The sequence below is a fragment of the Nannobrachium achirus genome (assembly GCF_963921795.1).
Source record: "Nannobrachium achirus genome assembly, chromosome: 19".
Classification (NCBI taxonomy): domain Eukaryota; kingdom Metazoa; phylum Chordata; class Actinopteri; order Myctophiformes; family Myctophidae; genus Nannobrachium; species Nannobrachium achirus.
In genome coordinates, this window is record NC_137826.1 from 57,563,178 (window position 1) to 57,585,176 (window position 21,999).

General features: G+C 43.1%; 1 protein-coding gene across 4 annotated transcripts in view; it reads right to left on the minus strand.

Moving 5' to 3' along the window:
- LOC308305102 (U2 snRNP-associated SURP motif-containing protein) overlaps positions 1 to 21,999 on the minus strand; it is a 269,713-nt gene that overhangs the window by 227,480 nt on the left and 20,234 nt on the right. For 2 of the 4 annotated variants that reach the window (XR_013963086.1, XM_080749767.1), the window contains exons 10-21: positions 21,349 to 21,392; positions 20,380 to 20,484; positions 18,003 to 18,069; positions 17,176 to 17,366; positions 13,739 to 13,901; positions 12,268 to 12,347; positions 11,411 to 11,498; positions 6,832 to 6,957; positions 5,462 to 5,690; positions 3,607 to 3,687; positions 2,892 to 2,955; positions 1,800 to 1,959 (exon numbers count right to left, since the gene is read on the minus strand). Coding sequence is in view for 3 of the 4 variants with exons in the window: in XM_080749767.1 (XP_080605893.1) it covers positions 1,800 to 1,959; positions 2,892 to 2,955; positions 3,607 to 3,687; positions 5,462 to 5,690; positions 6,832 to 6,957; positions 11,411 to 11,498; positions 12,268 to 12,347; positions 13,739 to 13,901; positions 17,176 to 17,366; positions 18,003 to 18,069; positions 20,380 to 20,484; positions 21,349 to 21,392 (1,398 nt within the window). In the remaining variant the exon portion in view is untranslated. Of the gene's footprint in view, positions 1 to 1,799; positions 1,960 to 2,891; positions 2,956 to 3,606; positions 3,688 to 5,461; positions 5,691 to 6,831; positions 6,958 to 11,410; positions 11,499 to 12,267; positions 12,348 to 13,738; positions 13,902 to 16,794; positions 16,821 to 17,175; positions 17,367 to 18,002; positions 18,070 to 20,379; positions 20,485 to 21,348; positions 21,393 to 21,999 lie in introns of all 4 variants that reach the window. The other 2 variants (XM_080749768.1, XM_080749769.1) reach the window with 2 other exon arrangements.

Below are 21,999 nucleotides of genomic sequence, written 5' to 3' on the forward strand. Positions count from 1 at the left end.
CGTGAGAAGCGAGGAGCTCATGCGACGCTAGCTTGAGTGTGTCCGTGTGTGCATCTCTCCCATCTCTCCTCACCCCGTTTGTGTGACTGAATGAGAGAGGGAGAGAGAAGGGAGGGGAGGGGCAAGGACTGGAGCAGGGAGAGAGGCAGAGCTAGCGGGCGAGAGAGAGAGAAGAGATCCTCGTTCGGGGATTTTTTCATCCTGCTTCAAGTCGCGCTCGTGCGACCTGGTTACATTTTAACTCGCACTTTATGAAATTAAGTCGCACCCTGGAGTCCTGACCCTGAACAGTTTTTAATTTGCTTGATTCAATATTTAGATATTTGATGTAAATGTTATCCGGCCCTCCAGGCCCAGGGTCTCTCCCCACACACACCCATTGTAACTTCAACCTCAATTTTAACCATGGTAGATTCATTAAAAATACCCATTATGTTTTCTGGTGACTCATACTACCCTCCTAATACGTGAGCAGGCCGTGTTTTTTCAATAACGTTTTTCATTTATTTGTAATAATTTTGCATTGTATTTTTTTTTTTTTATTTCCCCAAATAATTATTAAAAATAAATGAAAAAAGTTATAGAAAAAAATGGAGTTTGAAGTTACAATGGGTGTGTGTGTGTGGAGAGGACCTGAAGGGCTGTCCAGGGTGTTCATAAAAGCCTGATTCGATGTTAAAATGACCAAAAGTTGCACGCGTGCATCCGTTCTAGGCTTAATATAATCGGTTTAATTTATAGCATGATGTCTTTCTTACCTATTTGGGAGAAAGTTCTGTCACTCTCACAGTGAGACACACACACCAGCCTGCCTGCAGGCTGCCGTGCGTCGCACAGGCTGCAAGATTGACAGTTCGACGACGAATGAGAACACCTTTATTTGCATCGCGGGTCGCAGATCCGGTTCTAGACCGGATCCAGACGGATATGGCAAGCATTTGCGGGAGCGGCCGGGATTTCCGGGAGGTTCAGTGCCACTCGCGGGTGTGCGGGAGGAGACACTGATTTCCGGGACACTTGGGATGTCTGTATATAGCATTGGTAGAGAGTGGAATAGTTGTCTGGCTACGTGAGACTACTGTCACACTGTCTGTTACTGTGTTCTACTTGCCTCCAGCTCTCTGTCTGGCTACGTGAGACTACCGTCACACTGTCTGTTACTGTGTTCTACTACTGGCTACGTGAGACTACCGTCACACTGTCTGTTACTGTGTTCTACTACTGGCTACGTGAGGCTACCGTCACACTGTCTGTTACTGTGTTCTACTACTGGCTATGTGAGACTACTGTCACACTGTCTGTTACTGTGTTCTACTACTGGCTAAGTGAGACTACTGTCACACTGTCTGTTACTGTGTTCTACTACTGGCTACGTGAGACTACTGTCACACTGTCTGTTACTGTGTTCTACTACTGGCTACGTGAGACTACTGTCACACTGTCTGTTACTGTGTTCTACTACTGGCTACGTGAGACTACTGTCACACTGTCTGTTACTGTGTTCTACTACTGGCTACGTGAGACTACCGTCACACTGTCTGTTACTGTGTTCTACTACTGGCTACGTGAGACTACTGTCACACTGTCTGTTACTGTGTTCTACTACTGGCTACGTGAGACTACCGTCACACTGTCTGTTACTGTGTTCTACTACTGGCTACGTGAGACTACTGTCACACTGTCTGTTACTGTGTTCTACTACTGGCTACGTGAGACTACTGTCACACTGTCTGTTACTGTGTTCTACTACTGGCTACGTGAGGCTACCGTCACACTGTCTGTTACTGTGTTCTACTTGCCTCCAGCTCTCGGAGTCGTTTCCTCTTCAGCTGGTTGGTCTGGAAGCTCTTCAGAGAACTGTGGAAGTCTGCGCTGTCGTACTTCCCCGCTCCGCCACCGGGGTCCTCGTCGCTGCTGTCGTTGTCCGAGTCCCCGCCCTCTGTGCCGTGATTGGTCGAACTGAAGGGAGGGAGGGAGGGAGGGGGGAGGGAGAGCGAGACAGAAATAAAGGGAACAGTAATCAAACTAATTGATTGAATCAATCATTTCAAGAGATTTTTTTTACAAATAGTAAAAAAAAGGAAGATTTACAACTTCAAATGTGATCTATAGGAGTGACTGTCCACTAGGAATGGGACCATAATCGCAAAAAAAAAAAAAAAACACACGATAATCGTGTCGTGGGGATGTAATTTATCCTCCATGCACTGGGATCAATTCACCTTGTATTCACTGAGCTGCATATCCAGTACCATTTAAACCCTCTACAATTGGTACTCGGAAATAACATAATTGATACATTCTTTTTTTTTCACCCTCTACCAAATCTCTTTGCCAAAGAAATTGCAGATCTACGAGCTTGTAGATCAGCTATTTTTTGTCAAATGTTCCTCCCCAGGATAATGCACGTCACACTTTTGCCCTTCTCATATCTCTGCCACCGTTGCCCCTATCCATGCCAAACTTTGCACACACACTCCTTGGCTGCCAAACCACAACCTCCACCTCTCGTTTCTCACATGTCCCTCTTCTAGCGCCACCATGAGGCCGATTCTTGCAAAAGACATTTTTGGACACTGCTCATAGAGATTTTGCCCTAAAATCACGCAAAGCGGTACACGGTATGTCCAGAGTCATGTCATCAACATGCATCTGTCCCATGATCTAGCGCCACCATCAGGCTGATCTTTGAAAAACACATTTTTGGACACTGCTCCTACAGATTTTGCCCTAAAATCACGCAAAGCGGTACACAGTATCTCTACAGTCATGTCATCAACATGGATCTGTGCCATTTCCCATATTCCCTCCTGATCGGCTACCATTGCCTTCTAAAGTGTGTGTATGCTACCTGACGATCATCATCAGGGTGAGAGCAGGTGAAAGCTCACCTTTCATTGATGTCTTCCTCACTGTCTCTCTCCACCACACTGTCCCATTTGGACTCTGTCCTCGCTGGGGACAAAATAGAGAAATTATATACTGTACATGTAAACATTAATTGTGATGGTTTTATTGCCTTTTAATGTGGGCGGGTGCGTGTCCATCGTGCACGATGTGACATGAAATCTTACACAACGCTTGTGCACGCTGTTCACGAATGCAAAAAAAAAATGTATGTATATATATATATATATATATATATATATATATATATATATATATATATATATATACAGTATATATATGAGTGAATCTGAGCTACCATTAGCCAGTTTGTCTTTACAAAGCAAGCAAACAGAAACAGAAACAGGGTACAGAGAAACAGCTTGTTGCGGCCAGAAAATGCACATCTGGTTCCGGGTTACCGACCCAGAACGGAATCGGTGATCCGATTTTGGATTGTTTTATAACCGCAAATAAAAATACAAAAGGCGTCAAAGGCGTTTTGGGCAACTGACGCCATTGTAAAATGTGTAAAAGACGTTTTTGGCAATTCAAGAGTTAAACAGCATATCAAAATTGCTCAACAGAACAATTGGAACATTTTCAAAATATTAACATCAATATAGTCTCAAATTAACAACAATTAGTATTGACCGTTCCTTTTATTTGACTGTAAGAAGACGTGTAGGAACGGTGTTCAGGTGTTCAGGGTAACTTTACCTTGAGAGAAAGGCTCGCCGTCGCCCATCTGTTCCCATTTAGACAGAGCTACAGTAGACAGCACAGAGCTGCCATCATCTACTGGAAGAAATAACATTAAGTCTATATATGGACATTTAGACAGAGCTACAGTAGACATCACAGAGCTGCCATCATCTACTGGAAGAAATAACATTAAGTCTATATATGGACATTTAGACAGCTACAGTAGACAGTACAGAGCTGCCATCATCTACTGGAAGAAATAACATTAAGTCTATATATGGACATTTAGACAGAGCTACAGTGGACAGCACAGAACCATCATCTACTGGAAGAAATAACATTAAGTCTATGTATGGACATTTAGACAGAGCTACAGTAGACATCACAGAGCTGCCATCATCTACTGGAAGAAATAACATTAAGTCTATATATGGACATTTAGACAGCTACAGTAGACAGTACAGAGCTGCCATCATCTACTGGAAGAAATAACATTAAGTCTATATATGGACATTTAGACAGAGCTACAGTGGACAGCACAGAACCATCATCTACTGGAAGAAATAACATTAAGTCTATGTATGGACATTTAGACAGAGCTACAGTAGACATCACAGAGCTGCCATCATCTACTGGAAGAAATAACATTAAGTCTATATATGGACATTTAGACAGCTACAGTAGACAGTACAGAGCTGCCATCATCTACTGGAAGAAATAACATTAAGTCTATATATGGACATTTAGACAGAGCTACAGTAGACATCACAGAGCTGCCATCATCTACAGGAAGAAATAACATTAAGTCTATATATGGACATTTAGACAGAGCTACAGTAGACAGCACAGAGCTGCCATCATCTACAGGAAGAAATAACATTAAGTCTATATATGGACATTTAGACAGAGCTACAGTAGACATCACAGAACCGTCATCTACTGGAAGAACATAACAACATTAAGTCTATATATAGACATTTAGACAGAGCTACAGTGGACAGCACAGAGCTCCCATCGTCTACTGGAAGAAATAACAAACATTATGTCTACATATGGACATTTAGACAGAGAAAATGAACATTAGGGGCAGTTTGCACTAACACAGATTAAGCCTTAGCCTGGTTTAAATTGAGGTTTATCTTTTAATCCAGTAGCAAAAAGTTGTGAAAAGTGTACAGAACTCGTCACAGCTAAAAAACAAAAACAAAAATGTTTTTCTCTCAGTTTTTCATGGCTGGCTTGTAAAGTTTGAACCCCATGCGCGCCGTGTCATGTTCTCTGCTTTATGGTAAACTGCAAGAAATTATTGGAGTGATGTTGTGTGAGGGAGTAGATATATAAACCCACAAGGACAACGCTGTCCACTACACAACGCATATCTTTTCTGCATGAGCTATTTGTAACATAGGTCTGCCCACATTCTCTCAAAAGTGAAAATATTAGGCTAAAGAGAGTAGGTTATTCCTGTTTGTTTAATCAATGAATTAATCACAGGTTAAAGTTTTAATCAGAGGTTAAGCATTTAATCACCGATGTGTTAAGCAATGCTTAAAATTAAGTGGTGCAACACACCTTTAAAATAAATCCTAGATCAACGAATCCTTGATTAACCCTAAACTAAGATTTATGTAATCCTCTTGGTGCAATCGGCCCTAAGTCTATATATGGACATTTAGACAGAGGAAATAACAAACAGTCTATGTATGGACATTTAGACAGAGGAAATAACAAACAGTCTATGTATGGACATTTAGACAGAGGAAATAACAAACATTAAGTCTATCTATGGACATTTAGACAGAGGAAATAACAAATATTAAGTCTATATATGGACATTTAGACAGTAGAAGAGTTAAATCACTTCTCTTACAGGGCATTCCGTCGAGGTCGTCCGTGGCGGCGGCCGCTCCCAGCGGAACGCCGTCGATGTCGTCGACGGGAACGCCGTCCAGAGGGTCCCACCCCAAGGGGGCGCCGTCCAGGTCGTCCGCCACGGGGAGGCCGTCTAACGGCAGGCCATCCAACGGCAGGCCGTCCAGCGGAGCGCCATCTAGAGGCAGGCCGTCCAGAGGAGCACCGTCCAGGTCCGGAGACTCCTCCTATCGAAGGGACGGACAGGAGCAGTGTTTGTTTTGTAGACGAAAACTACTGATAATTCTTGCAGAGCAAAACACATCCAGACTGATCTCTCAAGACCGCAGCTGAATCTGTCGGCAACTCCCATTACAAGGTGTAGAGTTGTTTTTATTAACACTTTTCCTGTGCCAATCCCGTCCAGGAACATGACGTGCTGTGCCAAGGTCTCTAGGAGAACTGGGCATGTTTCTTTTTATTATTTCTTTTTTTCTTTTCTTTCCTCCAATGGTTTCCCAGATTGCATCCAGACAGATACCCCTCCTCCTCAAATATATGTTTTTTTTTACTCACATATATTCCTCTTATTCATCCACAAAAAGATAATAATCAAAAACATACAGTAGGTATCGTCCGTACACTACTGTTAAATATCTAGAAGGTGCCAAGGAGTTCAAGGCCTTTTAAGACTATTCAGTATCTGGTTAAAAAAAAAAAAGTATTATAGTGGATTGTTTGAAGTTAGTGAACTAGTGATATGTTTTGCAGTAGCTGTATTCATTCTCATTGAGTTTAGATGAATTAGGTTTGATCGAAAACCGGATGGACACGCGGCACGAAGATTTCGGCAGGCAGCCGCGGAAGTTGCCCTTTCTTCTTAACACATCTACTGCCTTTTAATCTGAAGGGATGCTTGGTGCCTTGGTGCCGCGCCGCTTTCTCCGTAGGCCGCCGCTATTATTTTGAAGGGCCGGAAGGGGGTTGTTTTTGTTTTTTTGGATTATCACTTGACGGCAACGATTGTGAGCCCAGAAGAGAAACATGGCTGCGCCCAGCCCGAGTCTATTGTGTACAGTATGCAGGCCACCCTTTGTATAAAAATGTCTCTTTTGAGTAATTGAAGTCTCTTTATGGGCCTCTCAATGGATTTACTATGGAGGACGTTCACTTCGCGTGCACGCCCGATGTGCGTTGTAAACAAATCGTGAACATTACCGATATATACAGTACAGTAATTACATACAGTAAGATTCACAGTCCTCACAGTCAACGGCACCATGATTTTAACCCTTTCAGTGACGGTGAGGATTGTCAACGGCAGCAGAACTGTTAACAATCAATGAGTTAGGGCCATCCTGTGTGATTTCATCCCAAACGTCGACGTACCTCAGCTTTCTCCATCACCTCGTCAGCCTTGACCAGACCCAGGAAGATGTTCTGTAGGGAGATGAGGAAGGACTCTGGGTAGACGGCCCAGTCCTCCCACGCCCGGAAGCACGCCTGGACCTTTTGCTGCAAGGAGGGGAGAGACAGGTCACGTGTCAACTAGGGCATTCACCAAATATTACAATATTCGAATATCAAAGTCCCTATTCGACGCTGTTCACCGAAGTCGAATATTCGCTTAGTTTTATTTTCTCTTTAAAAAGTACGGTATATAGTTTATAACGTTTGGCTAGAAAGGAAGTCATAAGAATGAGTTGTCAATGCCCCTGGTGGATGAATTTGTTAATGCTCTATACCAGGGGGTTCTCAAACCTTTTTAGGCCGTGACCCCCAAAATAAACATATTTGAACTGCGGACCCCCACCCTGACAAGCACTTGGAATTGTAGGTATTACATTTAATGTGACTTGGTTCCGCAGATAAATATTGTGAAAATAGCAGATCTACATGCTCACAACGCCTCGCGACGCGAGGCGTTGTGAGCATGTAGATCTGCTATTTTCACAATGTTCGTGTCCTTGCTTACTTAATATTTGACAGTTTGGCCAGTCCTGTCGAATATTCCACTATTCGAATACTTTGAGGTCGAATAATTAGAATGCTAAAAATCACTATTCGTGAATGCACTAGTGCAGGGGTCTTCAACGTTTTCAGGCCGGGGACCCCCAAACTGATGGGGAGATGGAGCAGGGACCCCCTACCACCTCGCAGGGTGGGGGGGGTCGGGGCTACCACATATTTTATATTTTAAACATGTACAAGTTACAGCGAGCAGGGTGGGCCGTACGACTACCATTTCTAAACATACTACTTATTAACTGAGAAGTTGAACCAATATCTATAATATCAACAATCTGTCAATTGCATAGTAATCATGTATTCAAGCTATTCAAAATGGATAGAATCATGATTCTTTTTTTAACATACAAAAAAATAAAACTTTTCACTCAATAATTTCACGGACCCCCTGCAGTACCTCCGCGGACCCCCTGTTGAAGACCCCTGCACTAGTGTCAACATTATACCCAACATTAGCCGTCATCTCTGCTACAGGTCACTACAGACTGGCATTCGAATGACGTCGGTAGATCAGTCGGTTGAAAGGTATGGAAAAAGGTTGCTGAATGCACCGACACGGCATACTAAAAAGAATATTGTGTAAAAATGTAGCAGATGCCATAGCTTGCCAAGTCATCACTAACTGCGGAAACTTCAAGCAACTGTTGACTTCAGAAGGTTGACATTTCTCTATTATAAATCCTTGTTTTGAGTCTCCTGTAATATTTTGAGATAAAGTATTTTTGATATGCATGAGCTGTATGCCATAACAATTCAAAATTAAAACAAAAAAGCTTTGAATATTTCACTGCATGCGCAATGTATCTAGAATAAATGACATTTAAAATGTCTCAATTATATTACAGAAGGAATGTTTCCAGACAATATTCTTCTACTGTACTTTTAGATGGATCTGTATAGAGTATATAAACAGAGCACAAAAAGTAAGGAAACTAGACTTTGGTCCATTATATCTCCACTTTAATAATACCAATTTGTACAGCTTGTAAGCATCGGGCATTCGTGGAATAAGCAACACAGCCAAACGTGTGGGTAGCGCCTCTCCAAGATTTGTCAAAATGGCCTGGCAGGCCTGCAATATAGTGTTCTGTTGGTGTTCACCTTTGTTGCTTGGTAAATTGAATGTTTGCAATCTCCCACAGTAACAAGGAAAATTAAAAACACAATTTGGCCATTTTTGCACTGTGTTAATATAATGTTAAGCTCGGTTTCAGGGAAGCCCAAAACGAGAGTGAATGCCAGCAGAACTTGCAGGCCATTTTGGCAAATGATTGGTCAGCGCTACCCACACGTTTGGCTGTGTAGCTCATGATCAGCGCTACCCACACGTTTGGCTGTGTAGCTCATGATCAGCGCTACCCACACGTTTGGCTGTGTAGCTCATGGTCAGCGCTACCCACACGTTTGGCTGTGTAGCTCATGATCAGCGCTACCCACACGTTTGGCTGTGTAGCTCATGGTCAGCGCTACCCACACGTTTGGCTGTGTAGCTCATGATCAGCGCTACCCACACGTTTGGCTGTGTAGCTCATGGTCAGCGCTACCCACACGTTTGGCTGTGTAGCTCATGATCAGCGCTACCCACACGTTTGGCTGTGTAGCTCATGGTCAGCGCTACCCACACGTTTGGCTGTGTAGCTCATGGTCAGCGCTACCCACACGTTTGGCTGTGTAGCTCATGGTCAGCGCTACCCACACGTTTGGCTGTGTAGCTCATGGTCAGCGCTACCCACACGTTTGGCTGTGTAGCTCATGGTCAGCGCTACCCACACGTTTGGCTGTGTAGCTCATGGTCAGCGCTACCCACACGTTTGGCTGTGTAGCTCATGGTCAGCGCTACCCACACGTTTGGCTGTGTAGCTCATGGTCAGCGCTACCCACACGTTTGGCTGTGTAGCTCATGGTCAGCGCTACCCACACGTTTGGCTGTGTAGCTCATGGTCAGCGCTACCCACACGTTTGGCTGTGTAGCTCATGGTCAGCGCTACCCACACGTTTGGCTGTGTAGCTCATGGTCAGCGCTACCCACACGTTTGGCTGTGTAGCTCATGGTCAGCGCTACCCACACGTTTGGCTGTGTAGCTCATGCCTCGAATGCCCAAGCTGTACCTCGTTGTAAAGGTGACTAATCAATAGGGATGCCCCGATCAGGGTTTTTTTGCTCCCGATCCGATACCGATCAAATATTATTGCTTCCGATTCGATCCCGATCTTTCCCGATCCGATCTTTTGGCAAGGCATTAAGAAGAAAAAAAAAATCTATTCATTCTATCACTTGGTTCTCAACCTTTTCAGGCCGTGACCCCCAAAATAATCATATTTTAACTGGGGACCCCCGACCCTGAAGAGTTGAGGAAGTATATTTTGTATAACACGGTTCTATTGTGAAAATAGCAGATCTACATGCTCACAACGCCTCGCAACGCGAGGAGTTGTGAGCATGTAGATCGGCTATTTTCACAATTTCTGGCTTTAATATTTGACAATTTGGCCAATGTTTAATTTGTCATTTTAGAGGTATTAAAAAGTCCTTAATTTTTCACTTTCGAAATGTGCAGATACCCTCTATACACTTAAACTTTATGTTGATTTGTTTACTGTTGAGAGAGAAAACAATGTTGCACATTAAGTTAATCATCTGGGGACCCCCCCAAAATAATTTGAGGACCCCCCTGGGGGTCCCGACCCACAGGTTGAGAACCACTGAGCTAGTTGACAGTGCAGAGAGACATAATTGCCTTCCTTTGATCCATTAGCAAGGGGCCAATTACTACTTATTGGCATCAGCTGCCAGCTGTACACAGAGTCTGACACAATCACCTTCCCTCTGCAGTGCTCTGTCTGTCTCATTTCTCCAAAAGCCCTTGAATATGATTGAAAATGATTAAGGATTACTGTGATTATGGTAAGCTTACATTTCATATCGCATTCACCTTACCTGTAACTTTCAGTACTCCCAGAAAATATTTTTTTGAAAAAAAAAAAAAAAAAAAAAAAAAACGATTTTTTTTTTCCCCCCCCGATCTCCGATCTTATAAAAACGGCCATATCGGCGGCCGATCCGATCACGTGATCGGGATCGGGCAACACTACTAATCAACAATAAAAATGATATAAAACACATTCTACTGTCCCCTCTATAATTGTCCTGCCACAACTCCACCTTCTGTATTTCCATATTTAACAAGAAAGGAGTCTGCACTGAAGCCACTAACTGGAGACAGGGACGTGCTGGGCCCGATTCAGCCCGGGAAAAAGAGTTGGAGAGGCCCTCATTGCGCGCTATAGAGAGAGATCTCTCTATAGCGCTGCTGCTACTTTGCCATTTCAGATCATGACAAGTGACAAGCCAGTGGGCCAATTACATGAGTTATATTTCGTCGTTGTCGTTGTGGAAAACCGTTTGTTTTGTATTTATAATTTTAAAAATGATCTAAACTAGTGAAAACAGCCGATCTACAAGCACACAACGCCTCGCACCGTGAGGCGTTGTGTGTTTGTAGATCTGCTGTTTTCACTACGTTTGTGCGACAGCCTTGTACGATGAAGCAGGGCTTTGCCTCGCAATTTTTTTTTACAAATTTGAAACTTGGAGATACAAGGTTTCTGCCCGACAGTGACGATTTACTTTGTTGGCCGCCTAGCCCTCAAAATGGAATGAAGGCCGACATTTTATTTTTAATTTTTTCCTAATGGTCGGCCTGGACCGGCCAGGAATAAACCGGCCGTTCGGGAGTTGTCCCGCTTTTCCCAATGGCCAGCACGTCCCTGCTTGGAGACGTGTGTTGTGTTTTCTATGTTTCTGTCAGAATTAAAAGGAGGTTTTCTCCAAAGAGAGTTCTGGTCTGTCTCTACTTCAACACAACGCAGAGAGATAAAAATCCACGCCGGTTGCATTCTGTGTCAGTGTACTCAATGAAAACATCAAACATTTATTTACCTTGAACTGTTCAGCCTGCAGTCTGGCTTGGATGTTCTTGTACGCCAGATTCATGTCTCTAAAAATCTGTGGGAGCTTCATTTCAAAGCTGAAAGACAGGAGACAGACTTTAATTCACATGAAGGACCCCCAGAAGACTTTAAGACACATGAAGGACCCCCCACAAGACTAAGACACATGGAGGACCCCCCAGAAGACTTTAACCCATTTAGGCCTAGAATTATTGAATGCTTTAACCAGTGAAAAATAGCAGATATACAAGCTCACAGCGCGTTGTAGATCTGCTATTTTTGAAGAAGTCGTGAAAATGTGTGCAAATCTTTGAATATATGTATTTTCAAAGCGAACATTTGTAAATCAAATTTTGCTTCTGGGTGGTCCCTGGAACTAAATATTTTGAGATGGGGGTCCGTGGCCAAATACATATCATTTTGGGGGTCCTTCACATGAAAAGGTTAGAGAACCACTGACATGGTAGTCTCTCGAGAACAGAATAACTGAGCTCCAGTTAAGTGAAAAGGACCTTTTCTTTGACGATGGCTGGCCAGATTGCTGACATAGAAACGTAGTTTTTTTCAAAAAAAAACGTAGAAGGATTCAAAAGACACTTATAGAATCGGGTCAAAATTCTAATTTTCACGATTTTTCAAAAATAGCAGATCTACAAGCTCGCAGCGCGGCACTCGGTGCCGCGCTGTGAGCTTGTATATCTGCTATTTTTCAATAGTTAAAGCATAAAATAATGATACACAAAATCTGTACCCGTTCTAAATGGGTTAAGACACATGAAGGACCCCCACAACACTTCATTAAATATTCAGGATGTTATGTCAGAAGTGAAGTGGTAGTTTCCTTACTATTTGCGGTAATAAGACGCGTTGCGTACTTTGGCGCAGGAGTTGTGCAAGATGTCTGATATGAGGTACAATCTGGCGATCTGTGGAATAAAACAAACATTTTTCAAGATTCAAATTTAAAAAAGTAGCAGATCTACAAGCTCAGAGCAGATCTGCTACTAATTGCTCTCTGGCACGGCTCAGTTGTGATTGGTTTTAACTTAAAGGAGTAGTTCACCACTTTTCAACCTGTCTTCATATAATAGGTCCTCACTAATGTTCATGATAAAATATCACAATCAGTCTTGTGACATCATCATTTTCCCCCAAAAAAATTATCAATATTTTAGAAAAAAAGATTTAGATTTTTATTATCGCGAGAACAATGGCTTCCACTTTAAAATTGCTTTTCAGGAATAGAAAGCCTGCAGTTTCTATAAGCTGGATTGGCAATCGATGATGTCACAAGACGATGGCCTCCTCTGAGAAAAAAAAAAAAAAATCAGCTATTTGAAATATTTAAAAACAAAAACAATATAGTAAAAAATGGCAAAGAAGTTAAGGCATAAGACCTGGATCATAATAGGGCCCATAACCTAAATATACAAAGAAATGACTGACATATTTGACAACTTTATACTTGAAAGTTGAAATACCCGATCTACAAGCTCTGAGCTTGTAGATCAGCTCTTTCCAATATTTTTTGAAAATACATGAACATTTTTCAACAATTAAACGATTATGACAATTATGACAAAATAATGTAAAATATCTGCAATTATACAATTATTATTAGGTAATTAATTGAGAGAGGCCCGAGATGTGATAGTGTGATCAAGCAGGGGCGTTTGTTTACAAAAAGAAAACCCAAAAGCAGGGACGTGCTGGCCATTGGGAAAAGCGGGACAACTCCCGAACGGCCGGTTCATTCCCGGCCGGTCCAGGCCGGCCATTAGGAAAAAAATGAAAATAAAATGTTAGCCTTTGTTCCATTTTGGGGGCTGGGCGGCCAACAAAGTAAATCGTCACTGTCGGGCAGAAACCTCGTATCTCTAAGTTTCAAACTTGTAGATTTTTTCGCAAAGCAAAGCCCTGCTTCATCATACAAGGCTGTCGCACAAAAGTAGTGAAAACAGCAGATCTACAAGCTTGTAGATCTGCTGTTTTCACTAGTTTAAATCATTTTTAAAATGATAAATACAAAACAAACAGTTTTGGACATACAAGGTTTCCACCCGACAACGACGAAATATAACTCATGTAATTGGCCCACTGGCTTGTCACTTGTCATGATCTGAAATGGCAAATCTTTGAGTAGCAGCAGCAGCGCTATAGAGAGAGATCTCTCTCTATAGCGCGCAATGAGGGCCTCTACAACTCTTTTTCCCGGGCTGAATCAGGGGCCCAGCACGTCCCTGAGCAGGGGCGTTCGTTCGTTTACGAAAAGAAAACCCCAAAAAGGTCAGAACTTGGAGAGCAGAGCAGAGCAGACCTTCTTCTGCAGCGGGGTCTGGATCAGACCGAAGGACTCGGCGATGTGAGACACCACCTCCTCTGCTGCCTCCGCCCGGTTCAGACAGAACACCATGGCACTGCTGATCTCCTCCCTGAGGGGGGTCAGCTCCTTCAGGAGGCTCTCCAACCTCTGTCTGTTCCTGTAAACATTATAATTATTATTATTATAGCTCCTTCAGGAGGCTCTCCAACCTCTGTCTGTTCCTGTAAACATTATAATTATTATTATTATAGCTCCTTCAGGAGGCTCTCCAACCTCTGTCTGTTCCTGTAAACATTATAATTATTATTATTATAGCTCCTTCAGGAGGCTCTCCAACCGCTGTCTGTTCCTGAACACATTATTATAATTATTATAATAACTCCTTCAGGAGGCTCTCCAACCTCTGTCTGTTCCTGAACACATTATTATAATTATTATAACTCCTTCAGGAGGCTCTCCAACCTCTGTCTGTTCCTGTAAACATTATTATAATTATTATTATAGCTCCTTCAGGAGGCTCTCCAACCGCTGTCTGTTCCTGTAAACATTATTATAATTATTATAACTCCTTCAGGAGGCTCTCCAACCTCTGTCTGTTCCTGTAAACATTATTATAATTATTATTATAGCTCCTTCAGGAGGCTCTCCAACCTCTGTCTGTTCCTGTAAACTTTATTATAATTATTATAACTCCTTCAGGAGGCTCTCCAACCTCAGTCTGTCTCTGAAAACATTAACCCATTCAGAACAGGTACACATTATTGTGTATCATTATTTTTATGCTTTAACTATTGAAAAATAGCAGATCTACAAGCTCACAGCGCGGCACCGAGTGCCGCGCTGCGAGCTTGTAGATCTGCTATTTTTCACTGGTTAAAGCATTCAATAATTCTAGGCCTGAATGGGTTAATATAATTATTATTAACTCCTTCAGGAGGCTCTCCACTCTCCAGTCTCTGTCTGTTCCTGAACACATTCACAAGTATCATTAATTCATCCTCCTGGCCCCCAAACTGTGGAATAAACTCCCTGTCGCTCATATTTTGGGACCATCGCTCCATTGTTTACAATGGTTTGTAATGCAGGCTGCCACCCCATGTGGTCATGTGATCCAAGATGGCCGCGGTGGGAATAAGGTCTATAGCAAGCCCCCAGAACCCTGGGGGCGCCCTGAAACCAAATGGACATGGTGGCCGCTTTGAGGTACTGCAGTTGGGGCCACTAACCACATGAACGCGCATAGGCTTCTTTGTATTGACACGCGTTCATACCGGAAGAGCTCGTTCATGAATGTGAGCCCCAGCGCGTCCATGAACACAAACTATGCCGAAAAATGCGTCACAGTGGCGTGGCCCCACTACGTCACGGTTTTACTACGCGGAAGGAGGGGTGAAAACGCCTCATGCGCTGGGTGAGCAACTCAATGCAAGTGGACGGGCGGGGACATCTGGTGTCCTCTCTATTCTTATTATAACTCTATAGAACAACTCAATGCAAGTGGACGGGCGGGGACATCTGGTGTCCTCTCTATTCTTATTATAACTCTATAGAATAACTCAATGCAAGTGGACGGGCGGGGACATCTGGTGTCCTCTCTATTCTTATTATAACTCTATAGAACAACTCAATGCAAGTGGACGGGCGGGGACATCTGGTGTCCTCTCTATTCTTATTATAACTCTATAGAACAACTCAATGCAAGTGGACGGGCGGGGACATCTGGTGTCCTCTCTATTCTTATTATAACTCTATAGAACAACTCAATGCAAGTGGACGGGCGGGGATATCTGGTGTCCTCTCTATTCTTATTATAACTCTATAGAACAACTCAATGCAAGTGGACGGGCGGGGACATCTGGTGTCCTCTCTATTCTTATTATAACTCTATAGAACAACTCAATGCAAGTGGACGGGCGGGGATATCTGGTGTCCTCTCTATTCTTATTATAACTCTATAGAACAACTCAATGCAAGTGGACGGGCGGGGACATCTGGTGTCCTCTCTATTCTTATTATAACTCTATAGAACAACTCAATGCAAGTGGACGGTCAGGGACATCTGGTGTCCTCTCTATTCTTATTATAACTCTATAGAACAACTCAATGCAAGTGGACGGTCAGGGACATCTGGTGTCCTCTCTATTCTTATTATAACTCTATGGTCTATAGCCGTTACCGTAGCACTTGCCTTCCCTCAATGACCATACATGTCATTTTGATAGCATTTTTTTTTTTTTATAAGGTTCTCCTATCTTCACCTCCTTCTCTCAATTCTACTCACTGTTTTCAGCTGTCCTTTCTTCTTCACCTCCCCTCATTATCTCCATTCTACTCATCCAGTGATGTTACTAGGTTTTCAATGTAATGGGTCCCGGGACCCACAGGTGGTCATTCAAATGGGTCCCAGAAAAGTTTTATGAGTCCTCAATATAACGTTTACGCGCGCAAAATGGCGTCGGACGTCGGTGGAATCAAAACATTGACGTTTCTTTTTTTTTTAAAGATTTGTTATTGGGCTTTTTATGCCTTTATTCGATAGGACAGTAGACTGACAGGAAATGGGGAGAGAGATGGGGAATGACATGTGGCAAAGGTCGTCCGGATCGGGAATCGAACCGGCGACGCCAGCAGGCATCATAGCCTAGTATATGGTACGCGCCTTGACCACCAGGCCAGCGGGCGCCCCAAAACATTGACGTTTCTATCGCCTGTTTAAGACTATCTACGTGGATTTTATTTGTGTTAACATGGGGTAAAGTAGGATGCTTTCACCCATGAACAATGGTGGTATTGTGGACATTTTTTTTTTCTTTTACCGCGACGCGGTAAATTATTTTAACATGGACTCCAATGGAGGCGCATCCCCGGGACCCCAGGACCATGACATGAATGAGTCCCTGGGTGACTTGAATGAGTTTTTGATGCGGGATGCGCACGTAATGACATCACTGCGTCATCCTTTCTTCACCTCCTCTCATTCTCTCCATTCTACTCACTCTGCTTTCAGCTGTCCTTTCTTCACCTCCCCTCATTCTCTCCATTCTACTCACTCTGTTTTCAGCTGTCCATTCTTCACCTCCTCCTCTCATTCTCTCCATTCTTCACCTCCTCTCATTCTCTCCATTCTACTCACTCTGCTTTCAGCTGTCCTTTCTTCACCTCCCCTCATTCTCTCCATTCTACTCACTCTGCTTTCAGCTGTCCTTTCTTCACCTCCTCTCATTCTCTCCATTCTTCACCTCCTCTCATTTTCTCCATTCTACTCATCCATTCTTCTTCACCTCCCCTCATTCTCTCCATTCTACTCACTCTGTTTTCAGCTGTCCTTTCTTCACCTCCTCTCATTCTCTCCATTCTTCACCTCCTCTCATTTTCTCCATTCTACTCATCCATTCTTCTTCACCTCCCCTCATTCTCTCCATCCTACTCACTCTGCTTTCAGCTGTCCTTTCTTCACCTCCTCCTCCTCCTCCTCCTGTTCTCCGTTGTTCTCCTCCTCCTCAGGCTCCTCCTCCTCCTCCTGGTTGTCATGGAGATAAGGGTTGAGTGGCGGCGGCCTCCACAGCGAGCCTCCGCGGAACATCCTGAAGTCTGAGCTGCGCCACTCGCTGGGAGACTCCCCCTGGTGGACAAAGAGCAGAATGTTTAGAACAGAGGCTCCATAACACCAATTAACAATGCATGCCAAACTCGTTCAGTAACAAGACAAGGCCACTGGAGGTCGCTGTGCCAAAACTCAGTTGTCTCGTCCACAGACGAGTAAAGGGTTAACATTGTAACGTGCATGCTGCGTGCATGCTGCGTGTGCTAGTGAAAGACCCTGGTGCATATGTCATAACGTGACGCGCACAGAAGCAAAATGGAGCGTCCATGCTGCATTGACTCCCATTCTATGCTGAAACATAAAAAGGGCTTTATCTCTGAATGAGGTGCAAAGAACGCCAGGGAAGCAGAGATCTGATTGTTTTCACGGCGACACTTTACCGCGATGGTCGGCCCCGGTTTAGATTTTACTTTTGCGAGCGTTTGTAAACAAACGGATCTTCTTCCTAAATCGTCAGCGGACACCCATGTGCACACGCACGAAGCTTCCGAGGCTCTTCAAAATAAAGCGTAAGTGAACGGCGGCACCAGCAACAGCTAGAAATGTAAGAAACCTTGGCAGCCGTTGTGTTAAAAAAGGTCTGTGTCCTCAAAAAAGCACACATACACACACACACACACACACACACACACACACACACACACACACACACACCTGCAGGATGGAGTAGAGCTTCCATCGATAGTACACGTGATCCTGGCTCTTGTTGTCAAACAGGAATCTGAGAAAGGAGAGAAGAAACTTATTGATTGATTGATTAATTGATTGATTGATTGAAGACGTCTTTAGAAGGTTGCATAGGAAAAAGTACGGTTTCATGACAGTACAGTTCACTGGTACAAGGTCAACTAAAAGGAGAGCCTAGTAAGCTTTACGGCTTATTTACACAGGAACCACACTTTATGTATCTCATATAACGTTGAAAGACAGACGGATAGAACAGAGTACTATGCATAGGATAATATCACAAAAGGGAAAAAGCATTCAAAAAGAAGAAAAAAAAAGAAAAGAAAAAGAAAAGAAAGATGTTTACAGAGTAAAAGGGGAGGTAAGAATGGGCTTAGTCTATTTATAAGTTTCGAGTAGCAGCTGTCTGTAGGTGACTTTTTAGACCGATTTAAGCCCTTTGCACACAGGCGCGTTTAGCCGCACGGATAAAGCGGACAATTGATTCTTTTTAAAGAAAACAATGATTCTCTACGACCTCATGCACACTGGATCCGAATTAGCTGTGCGACGAGTGGCTGCGCCCGTGCGTTTTTTTTCTCGATCGAACCCAGTTCGATTCGTGCATCTTGTCGCATGCTGTAAAAAAACTCATCACTCCTTTTATGACTCCTTTTGGGATCCGCAGCGCCAATTCCGCACAGCCTTGCACACCAAATCCAATGCGTTTTATTCATGCAGCAAACAAAAAAGAAAAAAAAAACGCAACTGTCCTGTGTGCAAAGGGCTTTAGATGGAGGCTAGGGATCAGGGACATTTGGACACGTCTGGTTTAGGTTTAGGATCGGGGACATTTGGACACGTCTGGTTTAGGTTTAGGTTTAGGATCAGGGACATTTGGACACGTCTGGTTTAGGTTTAGGATCAGGGACATTTGCAGGGAAAGTGGAAGACTTAACGTGGGAGTTGATAGGAAAAGGAGTCAGTGTTAGGGTCAGGGAAGAGGGGAACATAGAACCCCAAAACATAGATGGACGTAACGTAGACAAAACATAGATGGACGTAACGTAGACAAAACATAGATGGACGTAACGTAGACAAAACATAGATGGACGTAACGTAGACAAAACATAGATGGACGTAACGTAGACAAAACATAGATGGACGTAACGTAGACAAAACATAGATGGACGTAACGTAGACAAAACATAGATGGACGTAACGTAGACAAAACATAGATGGACGTAACGTAGACAAAACATAGATGGACGTAACGTAGACAAAACATAGATGGACGTAACGTAGACAAAACATAGATGGACGTAACGTAGACAAAACATAGATGGACGTAACGTAGACAAAACATAGATGGACGTAACGTAGACAAAACATAGATGGACGTAGCGCGTGGAAGGAACACGTTATTCCGACCAGTTCCTTCCCCCTCCATCAGGCGCCCCGGCTGGCCAGGGGGAGGCATACTTAAAGGGCCATTTCACCTCTGGGACAACCCTATCTAACCCTATATTTTAGTATTTCAGCATGTACCAGTGATGCGTTTTGCATCATATGTTGCAAAACGCATCACTGATGATGCAAAATGCATCACTAGTCATGCTGAAATACTCAAATATCTCAAAACACAGATTAAACACAAGAAATAACTCTAGGGTTGTGTTGATCATGTCCCAAACAACAATAAAATAAGATAGGGTTGTCCCAGAGGTGAAATGGCCCTTTAACCCATTCAGGCCTAGAACCTATTGAATGCTTTAACCAGTGAAAAATAGCAGATATACAAGCTCACAGCGCGGCACCGAGTGCCGCGCTGCGAGCTTGTAGATCTGCTATTTTTGAAAAAGTCGTGAAAATGTGTGCAAATCTTTGAATATATGTATTTTCAAAGCGAACGTTTGTAACTCATATTTTGCTTCTGGGTGGTCCCTGGAACTAAATATTTTGAGATGTGGGTCCATGGCCAAATAAATATAATTTTGGGGGTCCTTCACTTGAAAAGGTTTGAGAACCACTGACATAGTAGTCTCTCAAGAACAGACTAACTGAGCTCCAGTTAAGTGAAAAGGACCCTTTCTTTGACGATGGCTGGCCAGATTGCTGACATAGAAACAGGTTTTTCAAAAAACCTTAGAAGGATTCAAAAGACACTTATAGAATCTGGTCACGTTTTCACGTTTTTTCAAAAATAGCAGATCTACAAGCTCGCAGCACGGCACTCGGTGCCGCGCTGTGAGCTTGTATATCTGCTATTTTTCAATAGTTAAAGCATAACATAATGAAACACAAAATGTGTACCCGTTCTGAATGGGTTAAGTAGTGCTTTCTCCAGCACTAACCCCCATCCTACCTGAAGTCTGGGTTGTTCTTCTCCTTGTTCATGATGATGGCCTCAAACATGGGCCCCTCCCTCACCACAAACTCTATCATCCTGTGAATGAGTCCCAGCAGGCTTCTATTGGGGGGGGAGAGAGAGAGAGAGAGAGAGAGAGAGACAGAGACAGAGAGAGAGAGAGAGAGAGAGAGAGAGAGAGAGAGAGAGAGAGAGAATTAAGAACCTTTCCATTGTTTTGTTTTTTATGTCCTATATCAACGTGTGTGTGTGTGTGTGTGTGTGTGTGCTTCTACCACTTTTTGTGGTCACATGTTCAGATACTGGATTCTGATTGGATTCTGATAAAATTTAAATTGAATTGTTGTTTTCTTTCATTTGTGGTAGAAAAGCAATTTACCATTCGAGGGTCGTGGGTTGTTGGCTGTGGCACCCTGAAGCAGTGGTAAATCAGCCAACAACCCACTCCCTCTCATGGTAAATGGCTTACATCTGTGGGTGCCATGGCATTGGTCCCACACTTCATTGTTCCTACATCCCATTAGTCCGAATGTTAACCTGGTGAAAATACTATGCCTATGCCTATGCCTAAACCTAAACCTAACCTCAGTAAAACTACAAATACCATCTCGGAAAATTAGAGTATTGTGTAATAAAAGCATTGCAGCTTCCATAGCATCCCAAATCATAACTGACTTTGGAAACTTCCCACTGGACTTCAATCAACTCTGACTTCAGAAGGTTGACATTTCTCTATTATAAATCCTTGTTTTGAGTGGTGTCGTGTAATATTGTAATATTGAGCTGTATGCCACAGAAATTAAAAATTTGAACAAAAAAAGTTTTGGAATAATTCACTGGATGTGCAACGTATCTAGAATATATGAAAGTTTTAAGAATATTTACTCATTCTTATTCGTATTACTGTGCGTGCGTGCGTGCGTGCGTGCGTGCGTGCGTGCGTGTGCTGTGTGCGTGCGTGCCTACCTTTCCGTGGGGATGACCACCCTGACTATGGCTTCCGACAGAGTCTGCTCGCAACGCCAAAACCGGACAATGAAAACATGAAAGCATAAAGACATGAGATATGAGTTTAGAACAGGCTGCAGCATCACAGAACAACATCAACACATCAGCAGTGCTAGACAGAGAGGAACCAGTGTTCACTTTGTCAACCAAAACTAAGACGAATTCTTAGTAAAGAATTAAAGGTATACATTCTGTAGAAATACTCTGTTACAAGTCAGGGTGGGCGATATGGTGATAAATATCGTGGAGACAATACAATGTCTCCACGATATGCCTTTTCAGAGATATCATATATATTATATAATGTGATACAATGAGGGCGCCTTATGAAAAATCTTATTAAATCGTTAATACAGAGATTTGTTGCAGAATTCATTTAAACCTGCATGTTGGTCTAAATCAGTAGTTCTCAAACTTTAAAATGTCAAGGTCTCAGCTTAACTCTGACAGCATACAAATGAAACGGGTCCATTTGGTTTCATTTGTACACTGTCAGAGTTACATACTTGTAAAGTTCAAATTAGACCCTCCCAAAAGGAACCCAGAGAGTCCCTGGACCCCACTTTGAGGACCACTGGTCTAAATGGTCTGTTACTGCCTTTTCTTTTA